Source organism: Tamandua tetradactyla, chromosome 9 (assembly GCF_023851605.1).
Source record: "Tamandua tetradactyla isolate mTamTet1 chromosome 9, mTamTet1.pri, whole genome shotgun sequence".
Classification (NCBI taxonomy): Eukaryota; Metazoa; Chordata; class Mammalia; order Pilosa; family Myrmecophagidae; genus Tamandua; species Tamandua tetradactyla.
Window position 1 is genome coordinate 758328 of NC_135335.1, and position 20721 is coordinate 779048.

Sequence of the window (20721 nt, forward strand, 5' to 3'; positions counted from 1 at the left end):
TCCAGGCACTAGGGTAACTTTCCAGAAACCTACAACCTCTGGATAGGTCCCTGGACCAGCTAAGTCCTGAAACGCAGAGGGTCCAGCCTCTTCAGAACATCAGATAGTCCCACCCCCGTACCCCATATTATCGACAGCCCTTTCCAACATGAAAAGTTAGAATGGACATAGCCCAAATTCCCCTAAAGAGCGGGAGAAAGATGAAAGGAGATGGTGAAGGTATTCAAAGAAGGTCTGGTTTAACAGATGAGTGTGAGTGCTGAATCATTATATTGACATCTCTTTAGTCTCTAGTACCTTAGAGCAGCTAGAAGTAACAATCTAAAATTGTGGAATTATGTAATCCATACCAAACTCTGAAAGCTGTTCTACAACTAATTGTTTCAGTGTGCTTTGAAATTTATTGCATTTTTATATCTAATTTATTTTTTACACTTTAAAATAAAAAAAAGAGATCATGGCCTTTTTTGGGGCACATGACAGCTCCAAACCACCAAGTACCTGTCCTCAAGTGGCTGACAAACCTGTAAATAAGCCCATGCAGAGTGCTGAGGTCAGCGTGGAACGGGGTTCCCAGGCAGGGCAACAGAAGGGCGGGGCTTGGACTGCCTTCAGTTTAATCTTAGCAACATATTTGCATTTAAAAATATGCTTTCTTTTGGTGGATTCTAGGTTTTTGGCTGATCTAAGGAAATTATTTAAAACTAAAGATGTACATTTTTCCTTTAGACAAGTTTTGTTGTATATATCAAAGACACCCTACGTTAAGATTTTGATGTTTTGGTATTTCATAATCTTGTGTTATAGGATCCTATACAGTTTGTTTTGGAACTTGAGCTGTTTCAGAAATATCAGTACTGTCAGTTGATTAGTTAGCTTGCAAATGAGAAGAAATAATTAACCAGCATGCCACTCCTGAAGAATAACCAGGGGCAGTAATTCTAAAATTTCAGGAGCTTTTATCCAATGCCTATCTTCACAGAGTGCATTCTTTGCTACTCTATAGAATGTAAACTGAAGCCTGCTTTTGGCTCATGGTGAGGGGCTAGCCTTGGTTTCTCATTAGCCATAGGACCCCTTAGCTCCCCCCTGGTGACTGCCTGTTTAGTAGCAGGCTGCGTTTTAAGGCAGAAACAGCGCAGGGTACAAAGACTAAAGTTCAAACACCTTTAAGGTGAGGCTTATCGCAGTTCCGTTCCTCTTGCGGAGCCTTTACTATTCTAAAGTTGATTTCTGAAGCCAGGGTAGGTCAGAAAATCCCCCTCTCCCCTCTCCCAAAGCTCATTCTTTATCTAAGAGTTTTTTATTAGTGATTCCTAGCAGAATGGGGTGGGCTCTGCCTGTAGAGGGAAGTGCAGCTGGAGTGCACATTAAGTCAGACACCACCAGGGAAATACCTTCCCAGAGCTGCCTCTGCAGGGTTGCCGAGCTTGCACATGGGGAGTGTGCCACAGCACTCGGGCTGTGCAGCATAGTTGCTGTAGCTGATTTAAGCGTGCTAATCTGGGACTAGACCAGACCCCATGAGCATACCAGATTGTCTCTAGACATTTCCCTTTGACTTGCATGTTTGGGCCAAGTGCAGCAGTTTGTTTTGGTGGCGTTTCCTTTTGGCACTTCCAGGGTATAGTGCTAGTGTGAGGGGCTGGTGTTTGTGGACCTGCGTGCTGGGGTTTTTCTTCCTGGATCTTCCTGATGGTGCAGGAAAGTGGGGCTGGCGCCTCTGGGTGGTGAATTGCTCTCCCCCAGGGGTCCAGTGTAGATTTGAGCCTGGCTGGACCCCAGTACCCGAGAGCTGAGCCAGTGTTGTCGGCCACTGATTTCTTAGGATGGGGACCCCGCTTGCCCTGGTGTGCATTTGCCCTCCAAGGTCTGGGTGTCTACACTGGTCTCATGATTTCCTTGATGCCAGTATTCCAAATGAGCAAACCCAGTGTTCATTTGGAGAGGGGCTGGGGGTGTCCAGTGGCCACCCTACCCAGCTTTGCTTCTGCTGTGGTTGGCAGCCTTGTGGGGGAAGGTGTCTCTGAGCCCGGTAACTGTCCGTGTACTTGAGGACAGGAGGGTTCAGTGAGAGGAGGCAGGGCGGTGATGCATTAAGGTCCAGCCCAGTGTCCTGGGGCAGCAGATGGCGGTCACCTGATCTAGCTGGAGGGTAAAGGAGAGGTTTTTGGGAGAGGCATCAGCCTCTGGGATGAGTGGAAAGTATGGAAGGGAAGTTGACGGTAGAGGACATAGAATGCTGAAGTCTAGAGGGGGATGTGGGGCATGTTGGGAGTTTCGATGAATCCCTTTGAGTCTGTCCCTTGAGGAAAGGGCAGTGAGCAGGTGGACAGGGCCCAGAGCAGGCAGGGCCTGCATGCTGTTCCCCTGTACTCAGAGGAGCCTGGGACTTAAAGAAGGGGAAGTAGCTGTCAGGTGTAACTTCAACATTTCCTGGAGTTGGGGAATCCAGTGCCTCACCAGGAAGCCTACTCTTAGTTTTTCTTTCTTTTATTTTTATTATTTTGGTAAAATAAAGCACAAATGGAGAAAACCACACAAAGCACATGTTTAATGAAGAGTGAGTTGTTATAAGGCACTTAACCGTGTCCCTGCCACCCAGGTCAAGGACCCGAACTCTGGCCTCATCCTGGAAACTCTATCAGGAGCTGGCCCACCACCACATCCCCCCTCAGGCACTTCCGTCCTGGGCCCCCTGTGTGTCCTTATGCATTTCTTTCCCAAGAGTGTATCCCTAAACCTACAGTTTCATCTTGCCCATTTCTGTACATGTCATACTTTGTAAAAAATTTAGTAGTTATTAATATAATATTCACCCATTTGCTTCTTAATAAATTAAGAGTCTTACAAACTTATTTCTTCCACAACATTTGTTGACTTGCATTCGAGTAGATTTAGTCTCTAAACACACTTCATGGCACGGCAGTGGCACAGTTATTTTAGTATTTTTTCCCCTCTATTGAAAACTTCTCATTCTTTCTTGTTTGCTTATTTAGTTTAGATTTGTTTTCAGAGAAGTTGGAGTTTTGCAGAAACATCAAGCAGAAAATATGGGGTTCCCATACTCTACCCCCCCATCATTAACTCTTTGTATTAGTGTGGTACCTTTGTTACAATTGATTAAAATAAATTGTTATAATTGTACTGTTAACTATAGTCCATAGTTTACATTAGGGTCCCTGCTTGTATTGTACCGTCCTATGGCTTTTGTTTTTTAAATTTTTATTCTAGTAATGTGTCTTGCACCCTGCCGCTTTGCTGATTTTGTTAATTGGCTTAGTAACTTTTTTGTGGAATTTTCAAGATTTTCTGTATGCAGGATCATGTCATCTGCAAATAGGGAAAATTTTATTTCTTCTTTTCCAATTTGCATGTCTTTTATTTCTTTTTCTTGCCTAATAATTCTGGCCAGAACTTCTAGTACAGTGTTGGCTAAGGTTGGTCACAGTGGGCATCCTTGCCTTGTTCCAGACCTTAGAGGGAAAGCTGGTGGAGGGTCTTGCCTCAATATTGATTGCTGCTGACTGATCAGAGTGGTGGTTGCTGAAGGTTGAAGTGGCTGTGGCAATTTCTTTTTTTTTGTTTTTTTTTGCATGGGCAGGCACCGGGAATCGAAACCGGGTCTCTGGTATGACAGGCGAGAATTCTGCCACTGAGCCACCAACGCACCACCTGGCAATTTCTTAAAATAAGATGACAGTGAAGTTCCCTGCATTGATTGACTCTTCCTTTCAGGAAAGATTTCCCTGTAGCGTGTGATGTTGTTTGATAGCATTTGTCTGTAATGGAACTTCTTTCAAATTTGGAACTCTGATGCTGCTTTATTGACTCTCTGTTGTTGTCATTTCAGCAGTATTCACAGCAGCTTCACCAGGAGTAGATTCTGTCTCAGGAAACCACTTTCTTTGCTCATCCACAAGAGGCGACTCCTTATCTGTTAAGCTTTTATCATGAAATTGTAGCACTTCATTTTCATCTTCAGGCTCTGCTTCTAATTCTAGTTCTCTTGCTGTTTCCACCACATCTGCAATTACCTCCACCCCTGAAGCCTTGACCCCTTCAAAGTGGTCCATGAGGGTTGGAATCAACTTCTTCCAAACTCCTGTTAATGTTGATATTTTGACCACCTCCCATGAATCACAGATGTTCTTAATAGCATCTAGAATGGTGAGTTCTTTCCAGAAGGTTTTCTGTTTACTTTGTCCAGATCCGTTGGAGGAATCGCTATCTTTGGCTGTGTTTTAGCTTGCTAATGCTGCTGGAATGCAATCCACCAGAGATGAGCTGGTTTTTATAAAGGGAATTTATTTAGTTACAAATGTACTAATTTGGGAAGGCACACGACGATGGCTATTGGCCATCTCTCCTGGCTTCTGGGTTCAAATGGCTTTGCACAGGGTGTGTCCTTTTGGCATCTCCAAATGTCTGGGTCTGAGCTGCTCTGAGCTCTGAGCTGATCTGGGCTGTGCTCCTGAGCTCTGCTGAACTCTTTTTTGACCTCTCTCTTTTAAGCCTCTAGTTATTTTAAATTAAACATCACCCATTGCGAAGGCATTCCCCTTAGCCAGCTGCGGATGTAATCAGCCATGGATGAAATTCACAGGCTGATGGTTTAAGTCCACAGTGATAGAACAACTGGGCACCATCACCTGGCCAAGCTGGTGCCTGAACCTAACTATTGGAAGCAGCTATGGCAATAGTCTAAATATTTCTTAAATAATAAGACTTGCGAGTCAAAATTAAAATATTTTTTAAGAAATGTCAGGGGCCTAGATTGTAAGCTTTTATAGCTGACACAATTAGTCCAAAGTGGTAATTGTTATTTCTGGATTTCGAGGGGCTGTTTTATACACACACACACACACACACACACATACACACACGCAAACTGATATTTAGAGATAAGAACAAAGCTGATCAAATAGGAGTTAAAGTAATTCAGAACACGGGTAAAGAAGTCAATTTCTATATTTTAGAACCACACATACCCTTTGAGACCAAAAGAAGAAATGTTTGTTTAGTCTGGAACTGAAATTTTCGATAGCACATAATCTAACTCAACCTGTCTGGATAGCTCATTTGAACAGTTGAAACACAGGGAGTCCAGAATGAGGAAGAGGTCCTTTAATCCTGTATGGCCTAATGTAATGCCTGGATACATCCTAGAGTATATTAAGCAGACAATCAAAAAAGTATTGGCAAAGTCCCTTGAGGGATGGGAGAAAAAATATGGAACTATTAAACTTTACCATCAGGAAATCCCTTGATACTGTGTCAAACTTTAGGGACACCCAAATCAATAGGCCATTCCCTTGATCTTGAGCTTGCTTTTGTGAAGCTTATATAGGTAGTGGAGAAGCTTAGCCTACCTATAGGCATGCCTAAGAGTTACTTCTGGAGGACCTCTGTTGTTGCTCAGATGTGTCCTTGCTCTTTCTAAGCCCAACTCTGCAAGTGAAACCATTGCCCTCCCCCCTACATGGGACATGACATCCAGGGTGAAAGTCTCCCTGGCAGCATGGGAGATGACTCCCAGCAATGAATCTGGCCCTGGCACCGTGGGATCAGCAATGCTGTTCTTACCGAAAGGGGGAAAAGGAGTATAACTAATAAAGTATCAGTGGCAAGTTTCAGTTAAACATTACTGCATATAATAACTTGCCATCCCCCATCCAGGAACATTCCAGCCAATCCTAAAGAACACCTAGGGCAATAGATAAGATTCCACAAGTGTTCCATGTACTGGAGTAATTTTCCAGAAACCTACAACCTCCAGATGAGTCTCTGGACCAGATAAGTCCTGAAACCTAGAGGGCCCAGCCTCTCCAAACATCAGATAGTTCCATCTCCTTACTCTATATTAGTGACAGCCCCTTCCAACATGAAAAAGTTAGAATGACCATAGCCCAAACACCCCTAAAGAAAGGAACAGAAAAATTGAAGGTGATGGTGAAGTTATACAGAGAAGATAGGATTTAAAAAATGAATATGAGGCGAGCCACGATGGCTCAGCAGGCAGAGTTCTCGCCTGCCATGCCGGAGACCCAGGTTCAATTCCTGGTGCCTGCCCATGCAAAAAAGAATATGATTGCTGTATCAGTAAAGTGATATCTCTTTTAGGCTCCAGTATCTTAGAGCAGCTAGAAGTAAAAACCTTAAATTATGGAATTATAACCCATGCCAAACTCTGTAATATGTTCTACAACTAATTGTGGTGCTGTGCTTTGAAATTTATTGCTTTTTTGTGTATGTGTTATTGTTCACGAAAAAGAAAAAAAAAGTTGGTTGAGGTGATAAAAAGACAGGCTGACTCTCTTGTTAGGTAAATGCAGCCAATGCTTATTTACCATTCTAGGTAAATCTAGGGCCCTTAAGACTTATCGTGAATATTCTATACCTGTGCTCTATCAGTGCAGCAGCAGAGCTTGGGTGATAGCACATCAGTTCACAACATAGTTCACTGAGTGCATTAAGCCCACTGTTCAGCCCTACTGCTTAGAAAAAAGGGATTCCTTTCAAAATATGGCCGTGCGTTGACCACACACCTGGTCACCCAAAAGCTCTGATGGGGATGTGTGATAAGGTGAGTATTGTTTTCATGCCTGCTAATTCAACATCTATTCTACAGCTCATGGATCAAGGAATAATTTTGACTTTCAAGTCAATTTTTTTTAACTTTTTTATTGTATAATATAACATATATACAAAACAAAGAAATAAAAAAGCAATAGTTTTCAAAGCAGTCTTCAACAAGTAGTTACAGGACAGATCCCAGAATTTGTCATGGGCTACCACACGGTCCTCTCAGATTTTTCCTTCTATCTGCTCCAGAATATAGGTGGCTAGAGGGCTTAAATATTTTTTTATCCCCACAATCGACTTTCATCCCTGAATGTCATGCCCCAGGCTAGCTGATTCAGTTGTGTCCTATACTGTTTTGCTTGTCCTGAGCTGCTTTTTCCCTGAGGGCAAATTCTGGGAATGGGGGTGGATGCCAGTCTGGGCAGAGTTTCCTAGGTAAATCTTTCCCAGCTGGAATTAGGCCATGAAAAAGGAGTGCTGGCCTGCTGCACATCGCCCCAGGGAGCGGGAAAAGCCGGCAAGGGTACCAGGAGCTTCTCCCGTGGTTCTTCATTTTTTTTTTTTTAAATTTTATTCACAAACCTTACAGTCCATCCCAAGAGTACAGTTGCTGACTCCCAGTATAATCACAAAGTTATGCCTTTACCACGTAGTCTGTGAGAACATTTCCATTTCTTCTGCAAAGAAAGAAGAGGAAAACAAAGAAGGAGAAACAATAGCTACAGGAATCCCAAACCCCTCCTTTATCTCCCCCCATTTATTGACATTTAGCGTTAGTATATTGCCTTTGTTACAATTAATGAAAGAATATTACAGTGTTACTGTTAACTATAGATCCTAGTTTGCATTGATTATATATTTTTCATGTACCATCTCAGTTTTAACTCCTTGTAATAGTGATATATATTTGTTCTTGTTCATGTAAAAACTTTTTTATATTTGTGCAATTAACTACTATCATTGTCCGCTCTAGGTTTTGCTAAGTTTAACAGTCCTGGTTTTTGTCCTTTATCTTTCTTTCTGATGCCATACATGCCCGTAGCCTTCCTCTTTCAACCAGATTCACGCTTGACTTTGTGACTATTACTTACAATACTGTGTTACTGTTTTAGTTTGTAAGCTGCCAGAATGCAATATGGAAATGAAACGGCTTTTAAAAAGGGGAAGTTATTAAGTTGCAAATTTACAGTTCTAAGGCTGTGAAAATGTCCGAATTAAGGCAAGGCTATATAAATGTCCAAATTAAGGCATCCAGAGAACGATACCTTGGTCAAGAAAGCCGATGACGTTCAGGGTTTCTCCCTCAGTTGGAAAGGCACGTGGTGATGTCTGCTAGAAGATTCTCCAGGAATCTTCAGTGGTTTCCCCAGGGCTCTGTTTGTTCTGTTGGCTGTGTTAGTTCTGGTGGTTCTAAAACTTTTTCCAGAATAGTTTCCTCTTAAAGGGCTCCAGTAAGTGACTCACTTTGAAAGGGTGGAGACACATCCCCATGGAAAACACATCACCAAGGAAACCATTTAATGAGAAGTTACCACCTACAATTGGGTGGGTCACATTTCCATGGAAACAAAAAATGTACAACTACCATCGCATCTATCTGCTTTTAATAGCTGTCTCCCTTCTCTACTTGATCTGAGCTACCAACCCTAACCTACATATTTTCCTTGCAGCCCCCATCAGATAGTTTATGCTCACTGTAATTTTTTATCTTGATGTCTCTAGTAATTTTGGATATCTGAAGTTCATTCTCTCATAGAATCCCCAGAAAAAGCTTATAGAACATTGTTTTCTGCATTCTTACGTGTTGATAAAGTTGGTGAGTTCCCTTTATACCTGAAGATGAATTTTGTTGAATATAAAAACTCTCATCTCACATTTCTTTCCTTGGGTATCTTAAATTTGTCAGGTCCCTTTCTTTTGGTGTAAACTTCTGTCAAAATCTGGTCGTGATCTGATTTTGTGCCTCGTATAAGCCATTTGCTCTTTTTTCTTTGATGCTCAAAGATTTTCTTTTCTTTTCTTTAAAGTCTAGCAGTTTTATTAGCGTATGTCTTGGTGGGGTTGTTTGGGGTTGACATTCCCTGGTAGGTTTGGTATGCGTTTGAAATATGCAGTTTAAAATCTGTTCTTTAAAAAAATATTTCAGCGAGGCTTTCTCGTTGCTCGTTCTTCTTTCTCAGGAGCTCCTGCTGTCCATGGCAGGCGGGGTGGGGTAAGGAAGCCCAGCCAGAGTTGGGGTCAGGGCCAGGGTCAGGGGGGCTTCATGGCAGAGAGTAGGTGGGCAGAGGAGGGAAGGCAGTGGCCCAGCGGGGGTTGGGGTGCTGTCCGGAGCCTCTCGAAGCCACGTGGGCTGGTGTGAGTGGCTGTCCAGCCTCCCCGCACCCTGGCCAGGGCTCATGAAGTGGGGGCCCATGTGGTGGGGGCCCTACTGTGAGAAGCCTGGCTGGTCTCTGAGCCTTCCCTTCACTCCCTTTCTCCAAGCTTCTCGGTTCCCTCTCCTGAGATGTGGGTGCCAGGTCCAGCGCCCAGACCCCTCTACGCCCACTGAAGGAGACGGGTACAGAGCTGCCCTCTTCAGTTATCTCTGCTGTTGTCTCTGTAACCTCATTGCTGTCCAGTGAACCATTATTTTGAAATCGCAGCATTTTCTTGGTGCCTTCCAGGAAATACAACAAGAAGATGGATTGTTGGGTTAGAAAAAGGGAGATTCGAAGCCTTACTTTCTCAACTTGCAGCTGCAAACTTTATAGTTAAAGGTATTGAAACTTGTAAGAAATGGAAAAAATAAAATAAATGAAAGCTATCTTCCTCTCAGCTTTATAGATGTGGTTGATACCCCATGTCTTAATGCAGCACAACATTTTGTACACTCCTGTGAAGTTGCAGCATCATTTTGAGACCACCATTGAGAGTTTAAAGAAGAAAATAATTGAACATTTAAGTATACACATTGTTCCAGGTTTTCAAACTAGAAATAGAAAAGTCACTGAATGTTTTGGAGCAGCTGGAAGGAAAAATCTGAAATTGTGAAACTGTGATCCCTACCAAACTCTGAAATTTGTTCTATAGCTGGTTACAATGTACTTCAAAACTTTTTGCTTTTTGTATATATATTATATTTCACAATAAAAAAAAATTTTTTTTTCAAAAGAAAAAGCCACTGAAGCCTCTCTCAGGGTAAGTTATCACCTTGCTTTGCTGGAGAAGCCCACACATTAGCTGAGAGAACAGTAAAGTCCTGATGTTGCTAAATGCCCACTGGATGAATAGTCCGTAAAAATCAGGCAGTGGCACTTGTGGTGTTACTGTGACTTGTTGAATTAAAGATGTAGCTGTGCACTTACAGACTGAGTTAGTATCTTGCTTACAGAATGTCACTTTTACCTTACAACTGAGCAGATCTACAGCCCTGGCTGGACTTGCTGCATCAGCATCAACTACTCTTTGAAGGACATTTTGTTTTGTGGGAATGCTTGGGCAACACATACAAGTAGTGATAAATATTCAAAAGGATGAAAACTTTTTTTGAATTTCACAGTTTATCCTGGAGCATCTTTATTAATGTTTGCACCATTGGTGCTAGAGTAATGGTAGAGGAGATGGATGGCACCAAAGCATGGATCAAGGCAGTGGCACTGAACCCGACGCAGGTGTCGTTGCAGTCTTCTTCCCTGCCACACTCTCACAGTCGAAAACACAAGAGCCTGCTTCACAGAAGACTGTCCTGGATGAAGCACTAAACATTATATCAATTATCTTGTAATTTTGTTAAATCTCATCTTTGTAATAAGTATCTCTTCTATTCTGAATAATGAAGTGCAAGATTATCTACTGAGCATTGCCGTTACATACTGGAGTGTAACAGTTGTCCTAAGGAAAAGCACTTGTGTGATTGGGTTGAACCAGCTGCATGGAATATCATTTTTTCATAAAGAATGACTGGCAGACACATGATGCTTATTCACACTTGAGCAGTAGCCGACATTTTCTTGAAAATAAACGGTGTGCCTCTCATTTTTGCCAGTGATAAAATTTTGAAAGTTAGAATTTTGGAAAACTTGGATTTGTCACCATGAACTTTATACTTTCCGAATATGTGACAACTTTTCTGATGAGATTGGTGGTGAAATTAATGAATGCGATTTTTTGTTTGTTTTCTCTTTTTATTATTTATTATTATTTTTTTAATGAATGTGCTTTTAAAAAATATTTTATGATATGCTGATATATGGAAATTCTGGATAATACAGTGAAAGAATATTTTCCTAATTACCTGTGGGTAAAAGAGCCATTCACAGTGCAAGATGACCAGTAGATTTTTTTTTATTAATTAAAAAAAAATTAAAAAAACAAAACATTGATATCATTCCATTCTACATATATAATCAGTAATTCTTAATATCATCACATAGTTGCATCTTCATCACTTCTTAGAACATTTGCATCGATTTAGAGAAAGAGATAAAAGGACAACAGAAAAAGAAAGAAAACGATAACAGAGAAAAAAAAGATTATACATACCATACCCCTTACCCCTCGCTTTCATTTATCACTAGCATTTAAAACTAAATTTATTTTAACATTTGTTCCCCCTATTATTTATTTTTATTCCATATGTTCTACTCTTATGTTGACATGGTAGATAAAAGGAGCATCAGACACAAGGTTTTCACAATCAGAGTCACATTGTGAAAGCTATATCATTGTTCAATCATCATCAAGAAACATGGCTACTGGAACACAGCTCTACATTTTCAGGCAGTTCCCTCCAGCCTCTCCACTACATCTTGAACAACAAGGTGATATCTACTTAATGTGTAAGAATAACCTCTAGGATAACCTCTCGACTCTGTTTGGAATCTCGCAGCCATTGACACTTAGTCTCATTTCACTCTTCCCCCTTTTGGTCGAGAAGTTTCTCTCAATCCCTTGATGTTAATTCTCAGCTCATTCTAGGGTTTTTCTCAGTCCCTTGATGCTGAGTCTCAGCTCATTCCAGGATCTCTGTCCCACGTTGCCAGGAAGGTCCACACCCCTGGGAGTCATGTCCCACGCAGAGAGGGGGAGGGTGGAGAGACTGCTCGTCGTGTTGGCTGGAGAGAGAGGCCACTTCTGAGCAACAAAAGAGGCTCTCTTGGGGGTGACTCTTAGGCCTACATTTTAAGTAGACTTGACCTATCCTTTGTGGGGTTAAGTTTCATATGAACAAACCCCAAGACTGGGGGCTCAGCCTGTAGCTTTGGTTGTCCACACTGCTTGTGAGAATATCAAGAATTCAACTTGGGGAAGTTGAATTTCTCCCCACTCTCACCATTCCCCAAAGGGGGCTTTGCAAATACTTTTCCACTTACTGATCGAATCACTCTCGGATTCATCGGGGCATCACTCTGGACAAACCAACAAAATCTCATGTCCTACTTGAGATTCCAAGTACTTATGGTGTTGAATCAAACTATCTACATAAGTTATATTTGGAAATGCCCTAGTCAAAATATAAATTTTGTAACAAACATTTTTTGCTTTAGTCTCACACAGAAGGTGACATTTTAAAATATTAATTACCATCTATTTTCAGCACCCTGCAATGATGACATTCCTTTGTTCTTCCTCATGCAAAAACATTTTTAAAATTTGTACATTGTACATTTCACTATTATTATACACTCTAGGCATTCCTAGATTATACTATCTCAGTCTTTAACATCTATCTTTCTTTCTGATTTCATTTATGTCCCCAGCCGTCCTCCCTCTATCATTCTCACATGCAGCATCATTCAGTGTTTTAACATAATTATGTTACAGTTAGGTAGTATTGTGCTGTCCATTTCTGAGTTTTTGTATCCAGTCCTGTTGCACAATCTGTATCCCTTCAGCTCCAATTACCCAATATCTTACCCTATTTCTATCTCCTGATGGTCTCTGTTACCAACGACATTTTCCAAGTTTATTCACTAATGTCAGTTCATATCAGTGAGACCATACAGTATTTGTCCTTTAGTTTTTTGCTACTCTCACTCAGCCTAATGTTCTCAAGGTCCATCTATGTTGTTACATACTTCATAAGTTTATTCTGTCTTAAAGCTGCATAATATTCCATCGTATGTATATACCACAGTTTGTTTAGCCACTTGTCTGTTGATGGACATTTTGGCTATTTCCATCTCTTTGCAATTGTAAATAATGCTGCTATAAATATTGGTGTGCAAGTGTCCGTTTGTGTCTTTGCCCTTAAGTCTTCTGAGTAGATACCTAGCAGTGGTATTGCTGTGTCATATGGCAATTCTATATTCAGCTTTTTGAGGAACTGCCAAACTGCCTTCCACAGCAATTGCACCATTTGACATTCCCACCAACAGTGAATAAGTGTGCCTCTTTCTCCACATCCTCTCCAGCACTTGTCATTTTCTGTTTTGTTGATAATGGCCATTCTGGTGGGTGTGAGATGATATCTCATTGTGGTTTTGATTTGCATTTCTCTAATGGCCAGACACGTTGAGCATCTGTTCATGTGCCTTTTGGCCATTTGTATTTCCTCTTCTGAGAGTTGTCTGTTAAAGTCTTTTTTCCCATTTTGTAATTGGATTGGCTGTCTTTTTGTTGTTGAGTTGAACAATCTCTTTGTAAATTCTGGATATTAGACCTTTATCTGATATGTCGTTTCCAAACATTGTCTCCCATTGTGTAGGCTGTCTTTTTACTTTCTTGATGAAGTTCTTTGATGTGCAAAAGTGTTTAATTTTGAGGAGTTTCCATTTCTTTCTTTCTTTCTTCAGTGCTCTTGTTATAGGTGTAAGGTCTATAAAACTGCCTCCAATTATAAGATTTATAAGATATCTACCTACATTTTCCTCTAACTGTTTTATGGTCTTAGACCTAATGTTTAGATCTTTGATCCATTTTGAGTTCACTTTTATATAGGGTGTGGGATACGGGTCCTCTTTCATTCTTTTGCATATGGATATCCAGTTCTCTAGGCACCATTTATTGAAGAGACTGTTCTGTCCCAGGTGAGTTGGCTTGACTGCCTTATCAAAGATCAAATGTCCATAGATGAGAGGGTCTATATCTGAGCACTCTATTTGACTCATTGGTCAATATATCTATCTTTATGCCAATACCATGCTGTTTTGACCACTGTGGCTTCATAATATGCCTTAAAGTCAGGCAGTGTGAGTCCTCCAGCTTCGTTTTTTTTCCTCAAGATACTTTTAGCAATTTGGGGCACCCTGCCCTTCCAGATAAATTTGCTTATTGGTTTTTCTATTTCTGAAAAGTAAGTTGTTGGGATTTTGATTGGTATTGCATTGAATCTGTAAATCAATTTAGGTAGGATTGACATCTTAACTATATTTAGTCTTCCAATCCATGAACACGGTATGCCCTTCCATCTATTTAGGTCTTCTGTGATTTCTTTTAACAGTTTTTTGTAGTTTTCTTTGTATAGGTTTTTTGTCTCTTTAGTTAAATTTATTCCTAAGTATTTTATTCTTTTAGTTGCAATTGTAAATGGAATTCGTTTCTTGATTTCCCCCTCAGCTTGTTCATTACTAGTGTATAGAAACACTACAGATTTTTGAGTGTTGATCTTGTAACCTGCCACTTTGCTATACTAGTTTATTAGTTCTAGTAGTTTTACTGTGGATTTTTCCGGGTTTTCGACATTATAGTATCATGTCATCTGCAAACAGTGATAGTTTTACTTTTTCCTTTCCAATTTTGACGCCTTGTATTTCTTTTTCTTGTCTAAGTGCTCTGGCTAGAACTTCCAACACAATGTTGAATAACAGTGATGATAGTGAACATCCTTGTCTTGTTCCTGATCTTAGGGGGAAGTTTTCAGTTTTTCCCCATTGAGGATGATGTTAGCTGTGGGTTTTTCATATATTCCCTTTATCATTTTAAGGAAGTTCCCTTGTATTCCTATCCTTTGAAGTGTTTTCAACAGGAAAGGATGTTGAATTTTGTCAAATGCCTTCTCTGCATCAATCGAGATGATCATGTGCTTTTTCTGCTTTGATTTGTTGATATGGTGTATTACGTTAATTGATTTTCTTATGTTGAACCATCCTTGCATACCTGGGATGAATCCTACTTGGTTATGATGTATAATTCTTTTAATGTGTTGCTGGATTCGATTTGCTAGAATTTTATTGAGGATTTTTGCATCTATATTCATTAGAGAGATTGGTCTGTAGTTTTCTTTTTTTGTAATATCTTTGCCTGGTTTTGGTATGAGGGTGATGTTGGCTTCATAGAATGAATTAGGTAGCTTTTCCTCCACTTCAATTTTTTTGAAGAGTTTGAGCAGGTTGGTACTAATTCTTTCTTGAATGTTTGGTAGAATTCACATGTGAAGCCATCTGGTCCTGGACTTTTCTTTTTGGGGAGCTTCTTAACGGCTGATTCAGTTTATTTACTTGTGATTGGTTTGTTGAGGTCATCTATTTCTTCTTGAGTCAGAGTTGGTTGTTTATGCGTTTCTAGCAAGTTGTTCATTTCATCTACATTGTTGTATTTATTAGCATTAAGTTGTTCATAGTATCCTGTTATTACCTCCTTTATTTCTGTGGGGTCAGCGGTTATGTCTCCTCTTCCATTTCTGATCTTATTTATTTGCATCCTCTCTCTTCTTCTTTTTGTCAATCTTGCTAAGGGTCCATCAATGTTATTGATTTTCTCATAGAACCAACTTCTGGTTTTATTGATTTTCTCAATTGTTTTCATGTTCTCAATTTCATTTATTTCTGTTCTAATCTTTGTTATTTCTTTCCTTTTGCCTGCTTTGGGGTTAGTTTGCTGTTCTTTCTCCAGTTCTTCCAAGTGGACAATTAATTCTTGAATTTTTGCCCTTTCTTCTTTTTTGATATAGGCATTTAGGGCAATAAATTTCCCTCTTAGCACTGCCTTTGCTGAGTCCCATAGGTTTTGATATGTTGTGTTTTCATTTTCATTCGCCTCGAGATATTTACTGATTTCTCTTGTAATTTCTTCCTTGACCCACTGGTTGTTTAAGAGTGTGCTGTTGAGCCTCCATGTATTTGTGAATTTTCTGGCACTCTGCCTATTATTGATTTCCAACGTCATTCCTTTATGATATGAGAAAGTGTTGTGTATGATTTCAATCTTTTTAAATTTGTTGAGACTTGCTTTGTGACCCAGCATATGGTCTATCTTTGAGAATGATCCATGAGCACTTGAGAAAAAGGTGTATTCTGCTGTTGTGGGGTGTAATGTCCTATAAATGTCTGTTAAGTCTAGGTCATTTACTGTAATATTCAAATTCTCTGTTTCTTTATTGAACTTCTGTCTAGATGTTCTGTCCATTGATGAGAGTGGGGAATTGAAGTCTCCAACTATTATGGTAGATGTGTCTATTTCCCTTTTCAGTGTTTGCAGTGTTTGCCTCATGTATTTTGGGATATTCTGGTTCGGTGCATAGATATTTATGATTGTTATGTCTTCATGCTGAATTGTTCCTTTTATTAGTACATAGTATCCTTCTTTGTCTCTTTTAACTGTTTTACATTTGAAGTCTAACTTGTTGGATATTAGTATAACTACTCCTCCTCTTTTCTGGTTATTTGCATGAGATATCTTTTCCCAACCTTTCACTTTCAATCTCTGTTTATCTTTGGGTCTAAGATGTGTTTCCTGTAGACAGCATATAGAAGGATCCTGTTTTTTAATCCATTCTGCCAGTCTATGTCTTTTGATTTGGGAGTTCAATCCATTAACGTTTAGTGTTATTACTGTTTGGGTAGTACTTTCCTCTACCATTTTGCCTTTTGTATTTTATATGTCATATCTAATTTTCCTTCTTTCTACATTCTTCTCCACACCTCTCTCTCCTGTCTTTTCATAGCTGTCTCTAGTGCTCCCTTTAGTATTTCTTGCAGAGCTGGTCTCTTGGTCACACATTCTCTCAGTGATTTTTTGTCTGAAAATGTTTTAATTTCTCCCTCATTTTTGAAGGACAACTTCGCTGGGATAGAATTCTTTGTTGGCAGTTTTTCTCTTTTAGTAATTTAAATATATCATCCCACTGTCTTTTTGCCTCCGTGGTTTCTGCTGAGAAATCTACACATAGTCTTATTGGGTTTCCCTTGTATGTGATGGATTGTTTTTCTCTTGCTGCTTTCGGGATCCTCTCTTTCTGTTTGACCTCTGACATTCTGACTAGTAAGTGTCTTGGAGAACGTCTATTTGGATCTATTCTCTTTGGGGTACGCTGCACTTCTTGGATCTGTAATTTTAGGTCTTTCATAAGAGTTGGGGAATTTTCAGTGATAATTTCTTCCATTAGTTTTTCTCCTCCTTTTCCCTTCTCTTCTTCTTCCAGGACACCCGCAACACATATATTTGTGCACTTCATATTATCATTCAATCCCCTAATTCCCTGCTCATATTTTCCCACCATTTCCCCTATAGTTTCTGTTTCTTGTTGGATTTCAGATGTTCCATCCCCCAGTTCACTAATCCTAACCTCTGTCTCTTGAAATCTACCATTGTAGGTTTCCGTTGTTTTTTTCATCTCTTCTGCTGTACCTTTCATTCCCATGAGTTCTGTGATTTGTTTTTTCAGACTTTCCATTTCTTTTTGTTCATTCCTTGCCTTCTTCATATCCTCCCTCAATTCTTTGATTGGTTTTTGATGAGGTTTTCCATGTCTCTTTGTATATTCTGAATTAGTTGTTTCAGCTCCTGTATTTCATTTGAACTATTCCTTTGTTCCTTTGACTGGGCCATACCTTCAGTTTTCCTGGTGTGATTTGTTATTTTTTGCTGGCATCTGGACATTTAATTACCTTAATTAGTTTATTCTGGAGATTGCTTTCACTTCTCTTACCTAGGGTTTTCTTGGTAGATGAATTTATTGTCTGTCTGTTCTTTGACCTTCAGTTCAGCTTTTTCTGGACCTCTAGCTTAGGTTTTGTTTAACAGAGGATAATTTTTCAGTTCTTGTTTTCTTGTTTCTTGCCCTGCTTGTATGGTGCCTTTTTCCTCCCTACCCTTAGGAGGGTCTACGTAGGTATTACAGACTCCAGCTGGGTTTTCCTGGACTAAACTGTACTCCCATCAGGGTGAAGGAGTCACCTGCGTCAGTTTTCCCTGAGGGTGAGACCCAGCAGGTTGAAAGAGTTTCCTGTGAAGTCTCTGTTTTTTTTAACCTTTTTTTTTTTTTTTTTACATGGGCGGGCACTGGGAAATGAACCCGGGTCCTCTGGAATGACAGGCAAGCATTCTTGCCTGCTGAGCCACTGTGGCCCGCCCCCTGTTTTTTTTTTTATCTTGCCCAGTATGTGGCGCTTGTCTGCCTATAGGTCCCACCAGCATAAGATGATGTGGTACCTTTAACTTTGGCAGACTCTCCCTGTTGGGGGTGTGGTGGAGACCGAGGAGAGATTGTCAGCTGGTTTTAATGGCTTCAAATTACCGAGCCCTGGTGTCTGAATTCCTTGAGAGAGGGATTCCACCTGAGTTGGGCTTCACCCCTCCTTTGGGGAAGGCACAGGCGGGAGACAGCCCTGAAAGCAGTCCGTTTCTGCCTATGCCTGTGACAGTTGCAGCCGAAGAAGTCCCACTGCTGAATCCAGAGGCAGCCACGTCTCTGTAGAAACACAGCCACAAAAACCTCCGTTTCTTCCCCTTTCCTCTTTTTCCATTAGCCCAATAAGCGACCTCTGCCCCATTTTTAGTAGTCATAATTTGTTAATTAATGCCACAATTGGTGTTTGGTTGGACTCAACCCCTGCTACTGTTAGAGTCTCTTTCCTTTCCCTCTGGGAAGCCGCCTGTGTGGGAGGGGTGCCGGGCATCAGCTGCCGCAGCTTGGGGAACTCATGGTTCTGGGGAGGCTCGCAGCCGGTCCAGCTGGTCCAGACTGGGGTACGTTGTGTGTCTGGTCACTGTCGTGGCTCCGGGAGCTGTTCTGTACTGTTTCTGGTTATTTAGTAGTAGTTCTGAAGGATGAACTAAAATGCGCACATTGCTAAACCGCCATCTTGGTCCCTTCTCCCCTGAGCAGTGGATTTTAATGTAAAAGTATAGAAAAATTTCATTGATAAGGTTCCAGATTCCACATTGTAACTAATCTTTATCAACTACCGCTTGTTGAGTTTTGGTCTAGTATCAAAGAAGAAAATCTGCATTTGTAAAGCTGTTAAACTCCATTCTCCAACTACAAAATAAGGGAAAACAAAACGTGGTTGCTTCTTTTTCCAGCCCTGGTCGTGCTCTACAGAGGATTATGCTTTTTAACCATTTGTTTGTTTCTTCTGGAGGTTACCTCTGTAATTCTAAATTATGTACTTTTATTTATTGATTTACCAACCTTAGATAATGCTTTGAAAGTTTATTTTGCTCATTTACATTGTTTCCACTTTTTGCTGCCTCCCGTGCCTCCCAATGTAAAATGTCCCTTTTATTTAACATGTATGAAGCCTTTACCTGTTAGCAAAATTGTAATAAAAGATGCACCTCATTTAATGTGATAAGGTGGTGTGTGTTGAGACTGTCAGGGTGGGGTAGGGGTGGGCTGTGTGGAAGAGGGTGCTGCTGGTTCCCCAAGGCTGAGAAGGGGTTGGGACCTCTGTTTCCAGAGCAGCAGTGGGGAGCCCACAGGCTGGGGCAGCGGAGGGAGTGGCAGGCTCTCCTGGGGTGGGCAGGCTGCACGGGTGCTCCCTCCCACTGGAGATGGACTCGGTGACCCACCATTTACCTTGAGAGAGCGTCTCCTTAACAGTGAACTTTCTTGGGCTTTCAGAAGTGTATTACATTTACACAGACTTGTTTTTTTCTATGTGATAAACCGACAGTCTCTATATACGCCACCTTATCACATTAAATGAGGTGCATCTTTTATTACAATTTTACTAATAAGTAAAGGCTTATTACTTTACTTATTACATGTTTGCAGCCCCCTTTGGGCTGTATAACCCTAGTGAAACCACCTGTGTGCTGGGCCTTGGCTTTCACAGCTCATCGCAGTGGGGGAAACCTGAATATGGTTCAGTCTTCATTCCTGGCCTGTTGCATTATATGCATGCACATCTCAAATTAATGCAAGTTCATTGGTAGATTTAGGAGGCAGCAGAATTTGGCTGTAATATGTATTATTTACCTGGATCCCTGTGTTGTACAATGGAGAGTTCTCAGTCTTCACTGAGAACAAAGTGCCCTTATCAGGTATTGTACTTGATGTATCTCATCGGAAGCCTACAGTAGTTAAGACTTTATACTTCTGTCATCTTTGGCAGTGAAAATCAATTTGAGAAGTAAACTATTATAAGCAAATAATGATTTCTGTGAAAACATTTAGCAGGCATCTTGAGTGCTTCCTTCAGTCCCTGAAAAAGGCAACCATGTACGTGAATCCTCCTTTGCCTTAGGCCACAGGCATCCTGGCCCACCATGCAAGGAAGGGGGGTGGGTGTGCTCCCCACAGCTGGGCCTGTGCCCGAGGTGCTGCGCCTGAACACCGTGATCGCTGCCTGCCATGATGGGGAAATGGGCATTTCTTTAGAAATCAGTAAGAATGCGTTTTTATTCTTTTCTTTTTTTTTTAGGCAAAAGCAAAGAAGCAGAAATAAAGAGGATAAACAAAGAATTGGCAAATATTAGATCAAAATTTAAAGGTAAGTGTGTTTAACTTTTTCCATGAAATGTCCTGTTGTATATTTTATATAGTAAGGACCTAATCTTTTAATATCTTGTTTATTTTTGTTATTACTATTACTTTTTTTTTACCTCAAACCAAAGTAAAGTTCTTTGGTTTAGTAAACAGTTACTATTGTGGCTCTATCAGAATTAATAATGTTTGCTCTGTCAGAATTAATAATGTTTAAGGTTCTGTCAGAATTAATAATGTTTAAGGCTCAGCCATGGGTTATTCTTGAGTTGCTGGGATGGTACACATTCAGTTGGTACAGAGAGTGTGGGCCCCTCCTGGGAACATTTCTTTTCCTGGAGTTGAAATAATCACTAATCAAATGCGGCTGTTTCCTCTTACCAAGATTCTGGCCTGGTAGATGTTTTAAGTAACCTGAGCACTTGTGTGCTGAGTGTGTCCTGTGCTGGCTTCTGGGGACGTCCAGGCTGGTAATGGTGCGGCACTAGGTCTTCCGGAGACCTCTGTGT

At 40.6% G+C, this 20721-nt stretch overlaps 1 protein-coding gene across 7 annotated transcripts in view; it reads left to right on the top strand.

Moving 5' to 3' along the window:
• The window catches only part of AP2A2 (adaptor related protein complex 2 subunit alpha 2), a 130171-nt gene that overhangs the window by 35755 nt on the left and 73695 nt on the right, over positions 1-20721 (top strand). For 6 of the 7 annotated variants that reach the window (XM_077115315.1, XM_077115318.1, XM_077115316.1 and 3 more), the window contains exon 2: positions 20151-20219. In XM_077115315.1, coding sequence (XP_076971430.1) covers positions 20151-20219 — 69 coding nt within the window. Of the gene's footprint in view, positions 1-7535; positions 8402-20150; positions 20220-20721 lie in introns of those variants that run through there. The other variant, XM_077115321.1, reaches the window with a different exon arrangement.